Source organism: Talpa occidentalis, unplaced genomic scaffold (assembly GCF_014898055.3).
Source record: "Talpa occidentalis isolate TD23 unplaced genomic scaffold, MPIMG_talOcc4v2.1 talOcc4.9, whole genome shotgun sequence".
NCBI classification, from domain to species: domain Eukaryota; kingdom Metazoa; phylum Chordata; class Mammalia; order Eulipotyphla; family Talpidae; genus Talpa; species Talpa occidentalis.
This window is the reverse complement of record NW_023605305.1, coordinates 75,948,601-75,966,442: the sequence shown is the minus strand read 5'-3', so window position 1 is coordinate 75,966,442 and position 17,842 is coordinate 75,948,601. Positions and strand designations below refer to the sequence as shown.

General features: G+C 56.1%; 1 protein-coding gene across 1 annotated transcript; it reads right to left on the bottom strand.

Annotated features, from left to right (window-relative positions):
- Positions 1 to 3,752: 3,752 nt before the first annotated feature.
- Positions 3,753 to 12,343, bottom strand: NES (nestin). Its single transcript, XM_037499069.2, has 5 exons — positions 11,396 to 12,343; positions 10,274 to 10,398; positions 8,464 to 8,537; positions 5,205 to 8,191; positions 3,753 to 5,099 (listed from the first exon to the last, which is right to left on the bottom strand). The coding sequence occupies exons 1-5, from the start codon at positions 12,176 to 12,178 to the stop codon at positions 4,266 to 4,268; spliced, it is 4,803 nt and encodes a 1,600-aa protein (XP_037354966.1). The 5' UTR covers positions 12,179 to 12,343; the 3' UTR covers positions 3,753 to 4,265.
- Positions 12,344 to 17,842: the final 5,499 nt, after the last annotated feature.

Sequence of the window (17,842 nt, the reverse complement as noted above, 5' to 3'; positions counted from 1 at the left end):
TACTGAAATACACTGCTGAGGGGAGCAGTTGGAGAGTCAGGAGAGTCTGCTGTGCCATGTGGGTTAGCTCCCTGGCTGGGGATCGAACTCGTGCTGCAGTGGCTGCAGATAGCTTCATAGGTTGCATCTTAACCCCTGGCGCCACCAAGGAGAACCTCCACTATTTTTTTAAAGATTTATTTATGCATACTAGAACTGGGGTGAAAGCCAGAGGTGTGGGGGTAGAGGGAGGGGGTAAGAGGCTTCACCAGAGAGAGTGGGGAGCAGAATAGGCAGACTGACTGAAATACACTGCTGAGGGGAACAGCGAGACAGAAGAGGTCTGCTGTGCCATGTGCGTCAGCTCCCTAGCAGGGGATCGAACTCGCGCTGCAGTGGCTAGTGATAGCTTGATAGCGCTGTCTCTAACCCCTGCGCCACTGGGGAGGCCTGATTCCCTCCACTTCTCATGGCAGACTTCAGACTCAGAGGGCCCTCACCTGAGCCCATTCTCTTCCCTGAGCCAAGTGATCCCTTCCCTGTTTCTGTCCTTTGAGACTCGCTTTGCCTGTAGGGCTGCAGGGAACTCAGGACCAGGGCAGCAGGTCCTTTCCTTATCCACTGAGCTGGTTCACAAGGAGCCTTCTCTTTCCCACCTCCCAGGAAGACCCTCAAGTCTGGCTTCCATCCATTTTGCCTCAGAACCCTTCCTGTGGGGTAGGAGTGGGTCCTAGAAGCCCCCAGGGGTCTGTCACCAAGCCCAGAGTCCTCTTGGGTTTCCTGGAGTTGGGGGGTGGGGAGCTTGGCCTCCATTTTCTCTCCTTTCTCTTGGCAGCCTCAGAGGGCACATTCCGGCTGAAATTAAATCACATTCCTCTTTCCCTGCCTGACAAAGATGGCACTGCCGACAGCAGCTGTGACACCACAGGGTCAAGCGGCAGCAGCTGGTTCCCCTAGGAGGGGCTGAAAGGGGGGCTGAGGGGAGTTGAGGGATCAGGGTCTTTGGAATCTTAAAAGGCCAGCGCAAGAGGCACAGACCGGGCAGTGAGAAGTAAAGGTTAGAGGGCAGGTGCGCACCTGGAGGGAGTCCGGGGATGCTCAGGCCAGGCCTGACCTTTGGTGAGGACACTTCTTCCCTCCTAGACTGGGCTTCCACTGCAGCCGCTGTGAGGCTGAGGGGCTCTTTCAGAGGTCACATTGCGCTTCCTCGGCCAGAGCCCAGCGTCTGGGCCTTTGATTTCCTCTGAGACTCTGGCAGAGGCAGTAGTGACAGGAACACCATCAGGCTGGACTGAATGGGAGCGCTCAGCCCCTGACCTCACCCTCCATGGCGCCTCAGCCTGCACAACCTTATAAGGAAGAGGCCCAAACAAACTGAGGAAGCCACCTCCGCCCCCCCCCACCCTGCCCCCGCCCTCCCTGTTCAGGGGCTATATTTACCCAGAGGAGGCCCCAGAATAACCTCCCACTTGTCCTCCTGCTGGTGGGGGAGGGGTGTGGAGGGGGAAAAGGGCAGTCTTCTCATTCCCTCTGGGGACTCTACCCTCTAAAGAGCTTCCTGTTGTCTGACCTCATCCTAGTCCTTCATTCATTCATTTATTCAATACTTGAGCACCCTCTGGGCCTCAGGCCCTGTACTGGACAAAGTCTGTATTTTCCAGAGGACAGGGGCTTCTGAGGTACCACTATCCTCTCTTTCTCCTCTGGTGTAGTCTGGCCTTTCTGCAGTCTCCTGTTCTGGGGGCCCTGTCCTGGGCTTTCTCCCAGGACCTCTACGACCATGATGCTCCACATCTTGTCTCAGGGCCCCACATGCCCACCTCCTCCAGGACAGTTCCCACTGGAGGTTACAACTTGCTAATGGAGTCTCCTGCTCAGATGAGACCACCCACTCCTGACAGCCCACCTAGGCTAAAAATTTCTGCATATCTGCTGCCCTATCCCTCCTCCATCCCCACGGCAGATCACTAAGTTCTGAGAGTCTGCTTCCCTTACATATCCACTCCTCTCCATCCCCACTGCCACCACCAAGCCCTGCCCAGAGTAAAGTTCCCTGAGCAAGGAGCCCCAGATTCCCAGGGCCTGCACAGGGCCCAGCATGTAGTAGATGCTCAGTAAATGGTGGTGGAAAAATGGCCTTCACTCCTACCTTCAGCCCTGGGAATGGCCGTTTCTGGCCCACCCTCACTTCTCTTGCTAGGTAGACAGACTGCCATTTCAGAAGAGAACACGCATATCCCCTTGAAGGAAAGCCTTCACTCCCTCTGCTTGACATTTTTCTCCCTGTTTGGGATTGTTTGCAGGCCGGCGAGGCTGGGACAGCATGGGCAGCTGGGCCCAGGGAAGGACTGTGAGTGGCTGCGCCTCTGTCCTTGGTCCCTCGCCTGAGCGGAGGTGCCTGAGGGCCTGGGGACATCAAGCACCTCCTCTGTCCCACTAGAGGACAGGGAGTGGACCTCGCCTGTCTGGGTGCCAGTGTGCTTGGTCCCTGGGCCTGGGGTGAGGCAGGCCTTGGTAGCTGTGGGCACATGGAGGAAAGTGTGGAGGCTGGGCTGCCAGGATCGGGGGCTGAGGACAGGCTCTCAAGGATGGGGATCTGTGAAATGGGGGCCTGAGCATCCAAGACAGAAACTCTTGGATGGAGGAGAAAGGCGGGGTCAGAGAAGCAGATTCTGTCAGGAAGATCCTGTCTACTCGTCCTTGGCCAGAGGACATGAGTGGGGGCCTGCGGGGCTGGGACTCCATTTTCTCTGGCCTTGGGCCAGAGGAGAAGAAGATTCCCAGACTTCAGATTGTCTCCAAATGTAAAACATTTGTCTGACACCCCCCACCCCCACCCTGGGTGTTTAGAGGTGTTGCCAGATCCTTCCCTGCCAAGTGGAGCTGGGGAGTGGATTCTATTCGGGTATTCTGACTTCAAGGCCTTCAGACCTGCCTAAAGCAGGATCCTCTGTACCCTCCTTATCCTACACAGGGACCCTGAGAATTTGTGGGGAGGGATGTGAGGAGAAGCTGCAGCTGGCTGGGAGAAGCTCCGGTCTAGCCCGAGTTATCAGCACAGCAGTTTCAGTACCAGAGTGCTTCCCTTAGCACTGCCTGCTTCCGGCACCCGGTCCTCGCTTTCCTTTGCTGGCTTCCCTGTCTCCTGCTTCAGTGCATGGGAAAGTCCTACTGAAAATGGAAGCTGCAGCCCTGGCTTCCCCTAGCCTCCCTCCTGCTCTCCCTGCCCCAGGAGGCCCACAGGTCTCTCCCACTGTGACTGGGCCTCAGGTTCAGAGAGGAAAGCTGAGCTGAGGCCACACAGCTAGACCAAGGCAGTATAGCCCTCCCTCTCCCCTCACCCGGCTCTGACTCCGCCAGTAGCTGCTGACATCACAGGCCAGACAACTGTTTATATTTGGGGGCAAGGGGACTTATTATGTTGGCGTCACTGAAGACCAGTGGGGAGGACTAGCAAGGGATGGAGGGTGGCCCCAAGGCCTAATCTCTATAATCAGCACTGAGGGTGATGACAGGCCTGGCTTCTGCAAGCAGTGAGGTCACCAGGACTAGGCCCCCACCACCACCACCAAACAGCACCCCACCCTCCCTGGGTCCCCAGCACAGCTGTCTGCAGCCTGGGTCTGTCTACCTTGAACCCCCCACCCCAGGCCTTTCGGATCCCCTGCTGTGTGGGAGAGGGAGCCCCTCGCCAACATTCAAATCTCTGGCTTCCTCCCTCGGTCTCTTCCACTCCAGTGTTGGCCCTGAGGACCCCCAGACTGGGGAAGGAAGAGTACAGACATCGTCGGCAGAGGCATTACTTTATTCAGGTAGGGATGAGCCAGACAAGGCCATAACTTGGTAGGGGTCAGGACACAGAGATGCCCCACCCCCACCCTCTCAAGCCACCAGTCAGACACCCTACAGAGGTGTCTCTAGGAGGGGTAGGCTGTTGAGCTCCTCCACTCTGAGGAGCCACACACCTAGGCCTTTTCTAGCTGATGGGACAGGTTGGTAAGGAAGGAGTGCAAGGAAGAGGGGCCTAGTACTAAAGATTCAGTACTATAAAGCCTGTGGGATGGTGTGGGCAGGACGCCCCCCTCTGCAGGACCCAAGGGGCTGGCTTTCACTCCTGGAACCTCTATTCTTGGCATGGGCCCCTTGGTTACACCACACTTCACCTTGGCCAGCCAGGCTTCTCACAGAAGCCACAGGACAAGAGCTCATAAATTAAAGGTGCTGCCTCTGAGCAGGGAGGGGGCTTGGAACACCCACACATACTTAGTGCAGGGATAGCTCTTTCTCTAGTCCTCCCCCGAGGACCAGGAATCCCCATCTCCTTCCTGCTGGGTGAACCTCAGGAACTGGCCCGGGCCCAGGTGAAGAGGAGCCCCTGCCCAAGGGGTCTTCAGGGCACTTCCCTCCTCCTCTTCCAAGGGGCTCCCTCTGTCGCACTCAGGGCTCCCCAGCTTCCCCTGCCCTACTCCCTCGGACTGCTCTAGGCCATTCACCACCCCGCCATTCACATGCTCCAACTCCTCCTTCAAGCTGGGACCCTGGCCATTGACACTGAGGGCATCCCCTCCCTCCAGGCCCAGGTCCTCCACCCCACTGAGGGGCTCCAGGGGGCCAGGGGCTCGGTCCTTCCCCTCTGAGGGGGTAGCACCCGACTCCTCCCCTGAGCCGGAGGGGTCAGTGCTGTCCTGGGACTCTGATTCCAGGACAGTCACAGGGAGATTGGCCACCGCACCCCTCAAGCCCTCATCCCCGGGGACACTGACCTCCACGGCCTCAGACAGCGGAAGGGCCCCTCTCTGCAGATGGTCTCCCACAGAAGACTCTGGACCCCACCACCCAGCCCCTGGCTCCCTTCTAGCCTCTTCCTCTCCCTCCTCCGCACTCTCCTCCTCATCAGCAAACCCATCCGACTCGCCATCCCCATCCCAAGCTGCAGGCTCCAGCGGGGGCTGGGGCGCCAGACCCAGAGGGCCCACCACCTCCCTGGGGACCCCCGGAAGGAGAGTAGCCTCAGTGGCCAGTTCCTCAAATTCCTCTGACAGATCAGAGTCACGGCCACCTTCTGCCTCTTCAGCTCCCTTCTCCCCGTCTGCCCCGTCCTCCTCCTCCTCCTCCTCCTCCTCCTCCTCCTCGTCCTCCCCCTCCTCATCCTCCCCCTTCTCCTCTTCTCCCGCTTTCTCCTCCTCTTCCAACTCTTCCTTCTCTTCCTCCCCTGGATGTAGGGCCCCAAGATCCCCTGAGGTGAGGCCAGCAGGATCCCAGCCTTCTTTTCCAGCCTCCCCTTGAGGGGAGGGCCTCTGCACTCCAGCCAGGCCCCATCTGAGGGAGGTTGGGGAGCTGAGGTAGAGCCCCAGGGGAGTGGAGTCCGGGAGAGTCTCCCCTAGCTCATCAACCTCAGCCTCACTCTCCTCTCTGCTCTCCCCCACCTTGTCCTGAAGGTCCTCGGGACAAGGACCTTCCCCACAGCCTAGCTCCTCTTGCTCATCCTCCACCTTTGCCAGAGCCTCAGCCCTGCCCCCCAGTCCCCAACTAGCCTCCTGGCTCCCCTCAGCCAGGGGCTGCAGCTCCAGGGCATCTTCAGGGATTGGGGTAGGTGACCAGGGCTCCTCGCACCTTGGGCTGGTGGACTGCGTCCCTGGTTGTTCATCTGCCTCAGTTTCCTCTGGCCCCAGGGGCCTTGGTTGAGGGGCATCACAGCCCTCCTGGCAGAAAGTCTCAGCAGAGAACACTGCCTCTGCTCTCCAGGGGGACTCAGGTTCCAATTCCTCCCAGACCCTGGAAAATGGAGAGACTTCTGGCTCCAGAGCAACTGCCTCCTCTAGGGCCTTTCTGGGTCCTTTCAAATCCTCCTCGCTTTTTGCCTCTAAACCTTCCTCGCCCAAGGGTGGCTCCATCACCTCCTCCCTGACCAGTTGGTCTGTGCCCTCCAGGCCTCCAGCTCCCTGCTCCTGTCCCTGCTCTGTACCTACAGCAGCAGATTCCCCCATTGCTGTCTCTGACCCCAAGGTAACCTGTGGGGAATCCATGCCACCCCCTAGGGCTGCATCCCTGTCCTCATCTTCCAATACCAGCCCCATCACCTCTGACATGCCCAGAGGAACGCTGAGATCTAGGGCCCCCACCTGCTCTTCAAGGTCCTGGGAGCCTTTGGCACCTTCCTCCTCACTGGCACCCTTGCCTGGGACCCAGTCTTTGGGCCCCTGGTTCCCTGGATGCTCATCTGTGTTCCAGGCCTCTCCTGTGGCGGTCATTGGCTCCTCTCCCTGCTCTAGAAATGCCTCCTTCCCAGCAAAGCCATCCAACTCCCTAAGGGCCAGCTCTGCCTCATCCTCATGATCCACTCCAACCTCCCCAGGGGGTATTTCCTGATCTTGCTCTTGGTCTCCCACCACCACATTTTCCCACCGCTGTCTACTTGCTGAAAGGGGCAGGTCCTGTCCCTCCTCCTCCATAGACCTCAGCAACTCTTGATTCTCTTCCATCTCCAGCTTCCCTTCCTCTCCCAGGTACTCTTGACTTCCCTTGTCTAGGTCTTCTGGAGATCTCAAGTTCTCTAGATTCCATTCTCCCAGAGATCTCAGTGAGTCTTGGTCCTGCTTTTCTAGAGGTCTCAATGTCTCCTGGTTCTCTTCTACAGACCTTAGTGGTTCTTGAGTTTCCTTTTCTAGAGGTTTAATTTTCCTTTCATTCATTCCTTCTCCAGACCACACTGGCTCTTGAGTTTCTAGAGATGTCAACATTTCTGGGTATTCTTCTACAGCCTTTAATGGTTCTAGATTCTCTGTTTCTAAAGATCTCACCTCCTCTACACTCTCTTCTTTTGGGAACCTTAGCTCTTGATTTTCTTTTTCAGGAGGTCTAAACATTTCCTGGTATTTTTCAAGAGATTCCAGTGGCTCTGGTCTCTGTGTTATCTGCTCTTCTTCTAGAGACCTCAGTGGCTGCTGAGTCTCTTCTTCAAGAAGTCCCCATGTTTCCTGTTTCTCTTCTTCTAGAGACCTCAGTGGCTCCTGATTCTCTTTTTGTGGAGGTCTCAAGGTCTCTTGATTCTCATCTTTTAGAGACATCAGAGACTCATGATTCTCTTTTGCTATAGGTATTGATGTATCCTGGTTCTCTACTTCAGGTCTCAAGGCATTCTGATCATCTTTTTCTAGGGCTCCTTTTCTAGAACTCAGTGACTCAAAGTCTTCTTCCAGAGAGCTCACCAAATTATTATTTTCCTTTTCTGGATATAAACATATCTCTACATTACCCTCAAGAGACCTCATTAATTGTTGGTTCTCTTTTTCTGGAGATTGCAATGGCTGTGGGTCCTCTTTCCCTATAGGTTTACGTAGTTCTACAGTCTCTTTTTCTACAGGTCTCGCTATTTCTATATCCTTTTCTTCTAAGGACTTCAATAGCTCCAGATTCTCCTTATTTAGACTTTTTAGTGTCTCTAAGTTCTCTTCTTCCAAAAAGCTCACAGATTCTTGATTCTCCTCTACCGATCTCTGTGTTTCCTGGCTCTGTTTTTCCAGAGACATCAGTGGATCTTGAATCTCCTCTTTCAGAGACTTTGAAGTTTCTTTTTCCAAAGAACCCTGGGAGTCCTGGAGTTCCTTTGTGACAAGATCCCCCTCTTTTTGCCATGTTTCCTGCTGTAAGCTGCTTACTGCTTTGATCTCTGTAGCTTTGTCATTCTCTGCCAGCTTGCAGATTTGCCCTTCACCTTCCTCCTGGAATCTGCTGGAAACTACAGACCCACTGAGTTTTGCCTCTAAACTGGGGTGGTCTGGGCTGAGCGGTGGGGCCAAGGAGGCATGATCCTCAGGGGACTGGCCTGTACTGGCCTCTTGCTGATTGGTCCCAGGATCCCCTGGTTCTGGGAGAATGCTGGCAGGGGTGGCCACCTTAGCTTCTGCCCACATGGCCTCTGGAGCCTGCTGTCTCCCAGCTTGTGGCTGCAGCAGGGACAGGGGGGCATCCTGGGCTCTGGTCTCTGCATCTGTAGCAGGACAGGGAGCCTGAGGTGTGGGTGGGATGGGAGTGCTGGCTAAGGTGGGGATACGGGCCTGGAGGAATCCCTGGCTCTTCAGAAAGGCCGGCATAGGTGTCTCAAGGGTATCAGGCAAGGGTGGGGAGAGGGCAGCAGGACTCAGGACAGAGAGCAACGGTCCAAGACGCCGGCCCTCTGGTGTCCCAGGGAAATGCAGCTCCATTTTAGGGTCTAGAAGGGCAGAGGGGAAGAAATGATGTCAGTATGTGCTGGCAGGAATGGGGGCTTAGGTGGTGGTGAGGGTACCTCTGACCTGCCTGCCCCTGGGTTCCGCTCTGGCTTCCCACTGACTGTGCTTAGAGTATGCTCACTCCTTGGGGGCCATGGAGTGAAGACTTAAACTGAGATGGGGTGGGGGGGGGGGGCAGGCGGGCAAGGGAAGGAGTAGCTCTGGGGCATGAGGAGTAAAGAGGGTAAGCTGGGGGAACCTGGCCTCCTCTTACCCTGGATGCCGAGGGAAGCCTTGGAACTGCTGCCAGGTGTCTGCAGCCTGGAGTTCTCAGCCTCTAGGAGGGTCCTGGGGATAGGGGAGGAAAAACTGGGTCGGTCTTCTCCCCACAGGTCTGTAGGCAAGCTCTGGGGATTTGGGGAGTCATGGGATGGAGGGTGACTCCCAGCCACACTGGTACATCCCCGGCACTGCAGTTTCCCCTTCATTTTCACCACTATCACAAAACGCAGTCCACATTACACTGCTGTGCACACAACAGAACACAGCACACACACAGCTTCCACATGCCTGATCACACAGAGTCACACGTATTTGGGACACACAGCTGGGCTCACAGACACAGAGCGGATTCCCACACAGTGGACACAATGTGCACACACCCACACTTCACTGAGACAGTCTCCTCCTCCTCACCCCAGGCCAATGACCTCATCCTTCCTGTGGGGGGTCTATTCTCATGCTAATTGGTGCCTTTGTCCACCTGCCATCTGGAGGGTCTGAGTAGGGGGCTTCCAGGCAAAGTGGGAATTCTCAGGCTGTTCCCAGGAAATAGGCCCCCTCCTCCTCCTCCCCCGGGGGCCCCAGCACTGGTCATGGACAAAAGCAAGCGAATTCCACTGCCTTTCTCCAAATCCTTCTGGTGCCTCCAAAATAAGCAGAAAAGCCTACCCAGGCCCCTCACCTCAGTGGTTTGCTTGGAGGTCAGGGCCCTCATCTTGGAATCCCAAACATTTCAGGGCAATGGAGGTCTTTGCGTCCATTCCCCAGCCTCAGTGCCTCACAGAGACTAAGGAGGAGATCCACCAAGGTGTGTGGGGGGGGGTGACGGGGGGGGGGCACTTAAGGGTCCAGTAAGTGAGTTAGGCTGAACATCCATTGAGTATTTGCTGGTCTCACTCTGCCCCCAAGGCAGTATCATACCCTGAGCCCTGTGCTCCGTGGGGCCTCCCCCTTCCTTATCCTCCCCAGGGCCTTACTGACCCTTCTCTGGGTCCTCTTGAACCAAAACAAATGGCCCCCACCTTTGTTTGCCTGTGGATTGTGGGGCCACCATCCTCAGAGCCTATTCCCTGCCCTGTGAGCTTGGAGTACACAGCTCTTCAAAGTGGCAAAGCCCCTTCCTTAGGCTTCATCACTGGAAACTCAGTCAATCAGGCAGTTTTCCAGAAGAGAGTGGGTTTGCCCAAATCCCGCAGCCTGAGAAGCAGTGCCTCCTCCAGCTCAGGCGCAGGGACTGGGGTCAGTGGGAGGGCTGGGCAGTGTCAAGGGTGTTAGGGCTCAAAAGGAGCCAGGGCCCATAGCCTTTAGGATGGAAGGACCCTGGACGTCCCCCAGCCCATCTCCCACCCTCCAGACACAGAGACTTGGACCCAGTGGGCTGGCAAGTCAGTGCTGAGCCTCATCCTGCAGTTCTTTTGGAGGCTGCTCAATCCCCCTCAGTGTGAGCACCCACACAGGGGCTGGGGCTTTATAGCCCCTTGGGGTAAGGGTCTGGGTGCAGGTGCCCACACAATTCCAGCCCTCTCTACTGAGGTGTGCCACTCATAAACATCACCTCTCCTTGGGGGATTTCTGGGACACAGGATACTTTTCAATCCTGAACACTTGGGGAGCAGGTAAGCTCAGGAGGGACATGTCCTGGTGTGGAAGAGAAACACTTAAAGTCACAGAACCTACTGGCGGCGGGGTCTAGTGGTGGCTCTGGCCCCTTCAGGGGCGTCTCCTTCAGGATGCTCCTGAGGAGCGTCCCCCAGGCATGTATGTGTGCATCTGTGTGCCCAGGAGGGGGTGTCAACCCGTACCTGTACGTGGCCACCTCCAGGCTAAGAGACATCTTGAGGTGTGCCAGCTGCTGCCGACCTTCCAGGATCTGGGCAATCTGGCTCTGCAGGCCCTGTTTCTCCTGTTCCAGGGCTTCCACCGTCAGCTGCAGACAAACCAGAGGTGAAGGGCAGCAGCATCTGCTCCCTGACAGAGCTGGGCCTCTCCTGTACAGCAGACTCCTTCCTCCCCTGGCCCAATCCCTGCCCAGAGGACCCCCTCTGACACCTTGAGAAGAGAACACTGATCCCTCTGGCCCCCTCCCACAGTCTAGCTCTTCCTCAGAGGGTGTTGATTAAATGGTAGCACATGCTGCTCAGAATTTAGCTCCCACATGAAAGGGATGGGAAGGGACAAGAGGAGATGGCTTACAGAGAGGAAAGGGAAACAAGTGGAAGCAGAAGGAGAAATGATTAATCAAGAGGCCTGGAGCCCTAAGAACTGGAAGCCAAACAGCCCTGGTCCCAATTGCTGTCTCCTGCTCCTCACCACAGGCCCCCCACCTCTTCCACTTCCCACATGTTCTGGAATCTTCCTCCTCTGAGAGGAGAGGGGATGTGGCCATGTTGAGACCTCTGTCTAGCTGAGGCAGGCGGCTGTTTTCTCAGCTGCTGGTCACATCTGCAGAGTGTGAGAGGGAGCAGCTGTCCCAAGCCTTTGGAATGTGCTCCGGGAGGTAACTGAGAAACCATGACACCACAGAAAGGCTGGTGGCTGCTCACCCAAGGCCCTTTACCCTCTACTGTCAGGGAGCTTGGAGGGGGAGGTCCAGGGCATCTTCTGAGAGGGTAGCCTAGGGAGTAGCCAGGAACCACAAGGGCAGGAGGCTGCTTCCAGTAAGGAAGCTGCAGCACAGGTCTTGGACCAGTCTGCCCTGGGAGGAGGGGAGAGGCTATGTTGAAAGAGCTCTGAACCCCTATCATCCCCACCCCACTTTTGATGTTGCTGTGAAAGTTTAGGGCCTGTGGCACCAGGTATGGGTTTTCTAGGAAGTGGCTCCTGACTTGATGGCCATCTCCACTTTCTACTCGGTTTCTCCCAAGACCTCTGAGGTGAATAGGGTCTGTCAAAGGCCTTGACTGGCCCTGTCCCTGACTCCTTACCTGGAACTTCTCAGTGGCCTGCAGCCGCTCCTGCCATCGACTCTCCAACCTCTGCTCCAGCGCTGCCCTGCGCTCCTGGAGGCCACCGCGCTCCACCTGGAGCTGCTGCAATTCCAGGCGACCCTCGCGAGCGCCCTGCACAGCCTGACCCAGACGCTCGCAGGACTGACCCAGCGACGTCTCCAAGTGCGCCACGCGCTCCTGATAGCCGCGCACCGCTCCGCGCCACGCCTCGCCCAGCCGCCGCGCCAGCTCCTCCACCTCTGGGGCCGGCGCGGGGCACGCGCGGGGAGGTGCGGGGCCGCGGGGAGCGCAGGTAACCTGCGCGTTCAGGCCGGCGCGCTCCTCCTCGTGCTCGGCGCGCAGGGCTTCTAGCTCGCGCTCCAGTTCCGCCGCCTGGTTGCTCAGCCAGACCTGGGCGCATTTCTCGGCCTCGACAGCGCGCCGGCTGCGGGCCACCTCCTCAGCCATCCGCTCCCGAGCCAGCCGCTGCTGCTGGCACCGGCCTGCCACACCCGCCACCTCTTCCACCAGGTTGTCGCGCGCCACTTCGGCCGCGTGCTTCTCCTGCCAGCGCTGGTCAACTAGGGCCCGCAGGGCTGCTAGCTCGTTGTCAGCGCGGGTTCGCCAGGAGCAGTCCCGGGACTGCGCCCGGAGACCACCGAGCTCCGCGCTGAGCAGCTCATTCTGCTCCTCTAGCGCCTTGACCCGGGCCAAGTAGGCTTCCAGGCGCCGATTGAGCTCCCACATCTGAAAAGATTCCTCCCCCAGGCAGCCCTCCATCCTGCTCGTCAAACCCACCGAGGGTGGAAAGAAGCAGGGGTGCTGGGAGAAGCCAGCGGCTCTCGAAACTTTGAGGAGGAGGGAGAAAAGGCAAGAAGGGGACAATGGCGGGGTGGGGCTGGGAGAAGCCGGAGCGACGCGCGTCGGGAGTGGGAGCCGCGGCTATTCATACTCCCGCCGGCCCGGCGGGAAAAGGGGCGGGACCCAGGCCTTAACCCTTTAAAGTTCAGAGAAAGGGCGGCATCCTCTGTCTCCGCTGCCCTGGGGATGCAGAGTGGAACCAAAGGAACCAGGTCTAGAAAATCAGATCCTGTGGTGGTGGTTTTCTGTGACAGCGGCTGTGAGGAAGGGCGTGACTCCTCATAAAAGTACGTTATGCACAAAATCGAGCCTATGCGGTCATTGCAGCTCTTACTTAGCCGCGCGAGAGAGGTGCTACCGAATTTCTCTAAGACTCAGTTTCTAATCCATAAAATGGGAGCAACGATGAAAATCTCACCTGACTGCTGAAAGCATAGATGGGACAGACAGCAAATTTCGCCCTCCTGAAATACTGGAAGGCAGTATTGCTGAGAGGCAGTGCTGTTAGACATGACTGGAAAACAAGAACAAATGCATGACGTGAGGGGACACAGCTGAGCGCTTGTGTATGTGGACGCACACACGCACCCCTCCATCCCACACCCGGGCCTTAGTCTCCATCAGGAAACCGAAACATCAGGCGAAAAGTTTTCCCGATTACGCACTTCCATCCTTCTTACAGCTCTTCCGTAGAACCTGGGTTTACAGGATCCCTTCAGCTGAAGAGCCCTCCGGTTCTCAGGGAAAATGGCTCCATCCTGGCCTCCGCGTAGGGAATTTTGGCAGAGGGCGCCCCCTAGTGGCTGACAGACCGGGAGGAGGGAGCGCAAAGAAGAGGCCCCTGTGCGGTTATCACAACTCCATTATCAGCAAACAACTCCATTATGGCAAACAACCAGCTCAACTGTGTTGTCTTCCTGATGGCCAAATCATGTTCTGACATTTTACTTATATCATCTGAAAATCCTCAAAACATCCCTTGCAGGCGCCTACAGTTCAGGAAGCAGCGCTCACAGGGCACAGAGATCTCCCTGCAGAAGGCCTTCTGGAGGGTGAAAGTCCTCCTGCGTGGCGCACGGTAACGTGGGAGGTGGGATTCGCAGCATGCAGAAAAACGGGGAGGTGAGATGGGGGAGAGTCGGGGTAACGAGACTGAGCGGATCATTGAGGAAGCCATTTCTGCTCATATAAATCCAACTTAACTATACAAGTGTTAGCTGAGTCTATGGTCAGCACCTAAGAGAGACACCTCTGTCCTAGCCCTGAAGGGGCTCATGGTGGAGGTAAATATAATAAATATAATAATATTATTACTATAATCAGCACTTATGGTGTCCACAGAGAGCTGGGGACACAAAGGATGGAAAGGGGTTTCTGGGTGCTGGATACAGCAGGCCAATGACCAGGAGGCCATTCCAATAATACCCTCACCCCTGTCCCCAGCTACCTAGGCTTTGGCATTCGCTGTTTACCTGTGGATTGCAGGTCAGGGAGGGGCCGGTGGGTGTGCAGTGAGGGGACTCACTGAGGCTATGCAGACCCAGATGCTGAACTTCTCCACCCTCACCCCCACTGCTGTTTGGATTGGGCTTGGGGCCTCTCCCTCCTCATTCGTTTCCCAGGTGTGGAGAGAGATGCTGAATATTTGAGATCCCCTAAGATCCTTGAGATCCTTTAGGGAGTCCCATGGAGAGGTTCAGTGGGGTGGATGACCTGAATGTCACATAACTTCTCTAAGTGAGCTTCAGTTTACCTGTTTGGTATCAATCCCATAAGTTTATTTTTTTTTAAAAAAAGATTTATTTATTTATGCATACAAGAACTGGGGTACAGGGCCTCCCCAGTGGTGCAGCGGTTGAGCCCTGGGTTGAGAAGCTGTCTGCAGCCTCTGCAGCACCGTTCGATCCCCAGCCGCCTGGCAAGAGTCCCACATGGCGCGCAGACCTCTCCTGCCGCCCGCTGTTCCCCTCAGCAGTGTACTTAGTCACTCTGCCTATTCTACTCTCCTACTCTCCACTCTGGCTCTGGTGAATTCTCTCACCCTCCCATGCCTCTGACTGTACCCAGTGCTTGTATAAATAAATAAATAAATCTTAAAAAAAAAGAACTGGGGTACAGGCCAGAGGTGCCGGGGTGAGAGGAGTCACCAGAGACAGAGTGGGGAACAGAACAGGCAGATTGACTGAAATACACTGCTGAGGGGAGCAGCGGACAAGTCAGGAGAGGTCTGCTGTGCCGTGTGGGTAGCTCCCTGGCCGGGGATTGAACTCATGCTGCAGTGGCTGTGGATAGCTTCATAGGTTGTGTCTTAACCCCTTGCACCAGGGAGGCCCCCCATAAGTTTATTCTGAGTGTCAGCAAGAAAAGGTGTGGGAGGTGTATATAAAGCTTCTTTGAGGACTGTCATTAAGTTGGCGCAAACTCCTCCTAGGAACCTCTTGTGGTGAGTTGTGGGAGTCAGGGGACACAGAGGCCATCTAAAATGCTGGAGAAGAGTGTAGTAGGTTTTCCTCAGGCAGGAAAAGGGGGACTCCAGCAATCATAGTCCGGTAGAACTGACACCAGTGCTCATCAGATTCTAAACAGATAACTGACATTTCAAGCAACAGGAAATCCAGGCCCTCTGTGGGCACCAGCAGGCACTCTGTGGGTGCAGGGTGGGCCAGATGGCCAGGGAGCGTGGAATGAAGTTTCATGAAGACCTTCTGAATTGGAACCTCCCTGTGGCGCTCTCAAGCAGCTCAGCTCCCTGCAGAGAGCAGAAGAGGCTTCAGGAGACATGGACTCTAGGGGCCGCTATGGCATCAAGGAAGCTGTGCTCCCTGGGAAACTGAAGAACTATGATTTATATTGTGAGTCAGGTAATGTCATCATTATTATTTCCATGCTGTTCTACCTGAGGAAACAACTCAGGGAGGTTGGCTAACTGATCTAAGATCACACAGCTAGAACTTGAACTCAGAGCTCTGACTCAGCCCGCACCTCCCTGTCCCTGGGAAAGAAGGTAAAGGTGTGGAGGTCAGAGGATGCATCACAGAGGACCTGAAAGGGAAGTCTGTAATCTCATCACCATCTCATGCTTCTCCTGTCACCTCACTCAGAGGCACCTTTGGCCACAGGTAGCCAGGAGATGACCAATTCCGGACTCGAAACCTTGTCCCTGGTCAAAATTAGAGCCCTTCAGGGCCTCCCTGGTGGTGCAAGGGGTTAAGTCTCAGCACTATGAAGCTACCGCAGCCACTGCAGGACAAGTTCAATCCCCGGCCAGGGAGGTTACCCACATGGCACTGCAAATCTCGCCTGTCTCACCTGCTGCTCCCCTCAGCAGTATATTTCAGTAGATCTGCCTGTTCTGCTCCCCACTCTGTCTCTGGTGACTCCTCTCACCCCTGGCACTTCTGGCCTGTACCCCAGTTCTTCTGTGCATAAATAAATAAAGCTTTTTTAATATTAAAAAAATAAGGGAGAGGACATTGGTTCCCTCTGGGGGTGGGGGGGGAGAAGGAGAAGCAAGTGGGATGGAGAGGCACACCACTCTGCACAAGAGTTCTTCCCTAAAAGAGTAAATGAAGCATTTCAAAAATAAAAATATAGGGTGGGGGCCTCCCTGGTGGCGCAGAGGTTGAGCGCTGGGTTGCGAAGCTGCCCGCGGCCTCTGCGGCGCCGGTTCGATCCCCGGCTGCTCCCCGGCCACCAGAGGAGGGTCCCACATGGCCCGCAGACCTCTCCTGCCGCCCGCTGCTCCCCTCAGCAGTGTCCTTCGGTCCTTCTGCCTGCTCTGCTCCCTGCTCTGGCTCTGGTGAATTCTCTCACCCTCCCGCGCTTCTGACTGTACCCCAGTGCATGTATAAACAAACAAACAAACAAATAAATAAATAAATAAACATGCCTCTATTAAAAAAAATATATATATATAGGGTGGGGTTATATTAAGTGTCTGATAGACTTTGAGTAAAAGGGCCTAGACATTTCTTGGGTGGATCCAGGAAGCAGAACCAGGTCTGAGGTGGGGGGAGCCCCAAAGCCCAGGCGTCACCCAGACAAGGAGGTGGCCATGACCTGCGGCCATGTACTTCAGCCTGTCACCACCAGAGGGAGCCATCGGCCCATTATTGGCACCCAGACCTGCTCCCCACGCCAGAGTGGTCATTTGCCCACCTGCAGGACCCTGTGCCGTCTTCAGTGCCCAGGATGACAGCAATGTAGGAATGAACACAGTCCAGCTTGATCCCAGGGCCCCTCTCTGTCCTCTCTGGAGACCTGCAGTTCCTGCTCTGGACTACCCCCAGAGGGTTCTTTGGACTTAAGCAAGAGACCTGGAAGTTAATTCCAGGAAGAACTTCCCTGCAGCGTGGGATCATATGGAAGCAGAGTGGCGTGGCGTAGGGCAGAGGAAGAGGCAGTGGGCTGCCTCGCTGAATACCAGAGGGATCTCAGTGCTGAGTCTGCAGCCAAGCAGGCGACCACCCAGTAGCAGTGTCCCTCTGCCCGGCCCCAGCCAGGCAGCTGGGCCCTTTGAGGAGGCCAGGTAAAGCCGGACACAGAGGCTGCCCCTCCCATGACATGGGCTGGTACCCTGCTGGGAGTCCAGGAAGTACCCTCAAGAAGTCCAGGGGTACCCTCAAGGAGAGAATGTGAGGTGAAGCCATTAGAGATGAGTCAAGGCTGAGGAGAGAGATGACTGCTAGGAAGGAGAAGGAGGAGTCTGAAGGGAGTGTTGGTCTGTCTGGGCAGCTGGCTGGAGGGGAGGTATATTTATCTTCTGAGCTGGTGGCATTAAAAATAACCAGGGGCCCCTAGTAACTCAAGCTCCTCAGCCTTCTAAGCTGGGGTGGGGGCCATTAATGGGGACTAGAAGGAAGCAGAGGATGGGGACAGAAAGTTCCGCTCCTGCCCTAACCCCAGCCTGGGCCACAGCAGGGCTGGGCAGGCTGGTGCCCTGGGGGTTAGCTGGAGGGGGCAGGGAGGGAAGGGGCAGGGAGGGAAGGAGGAGGGAAGCCCTGAACTAGGCAGGAACAATGCTGGCTCCTAGCCAGGAGCTTCGAGTGGGGGGCTGAAGAGAGAGCAGGGAAGGGGAGAGAATGAGGGAAGGGAAATGAGAGACAAGAAAAAACAAAAAAAATTGATGGAAGTGGAGAAAGTTTCCCACTGGGGTGCTCCGACTCTACCCCCTTCCCTGCCCCTGAGGAGAGCCTGTCCTCTGGGCTCTTCCCTGTGAGGAGCTGAAGCTACAGCAGAAAGCACCACTTAAGTTAGCATTCCAGAAGAACTTCCCTGGATGACAGGAGGCAAGGAGAAGGGGGGCGCTAGACAAGGCTGTGGGAAAATGTAGTCTCTCCTCTGTCAAGCCTCAGACTCAGCTGGCTTGTAGCCCTTGTTCTTGCTCTGAGACAGACAGCTGGACAGGATGACCTCACCTTTTACCTCCGTGTTTCCATACTCCCTGGCTGATTTCTGAGTCAAGGACTGTGATGACAGAAGGACAATCGCAGGAAAGTTTCACTGAAAGATTTACCTCTGAACACAGCTGTGAGGAAAGGGGCTGGAGCTGAGGCCCGCGCAGCCTGAGAATGGCAGAGGCTG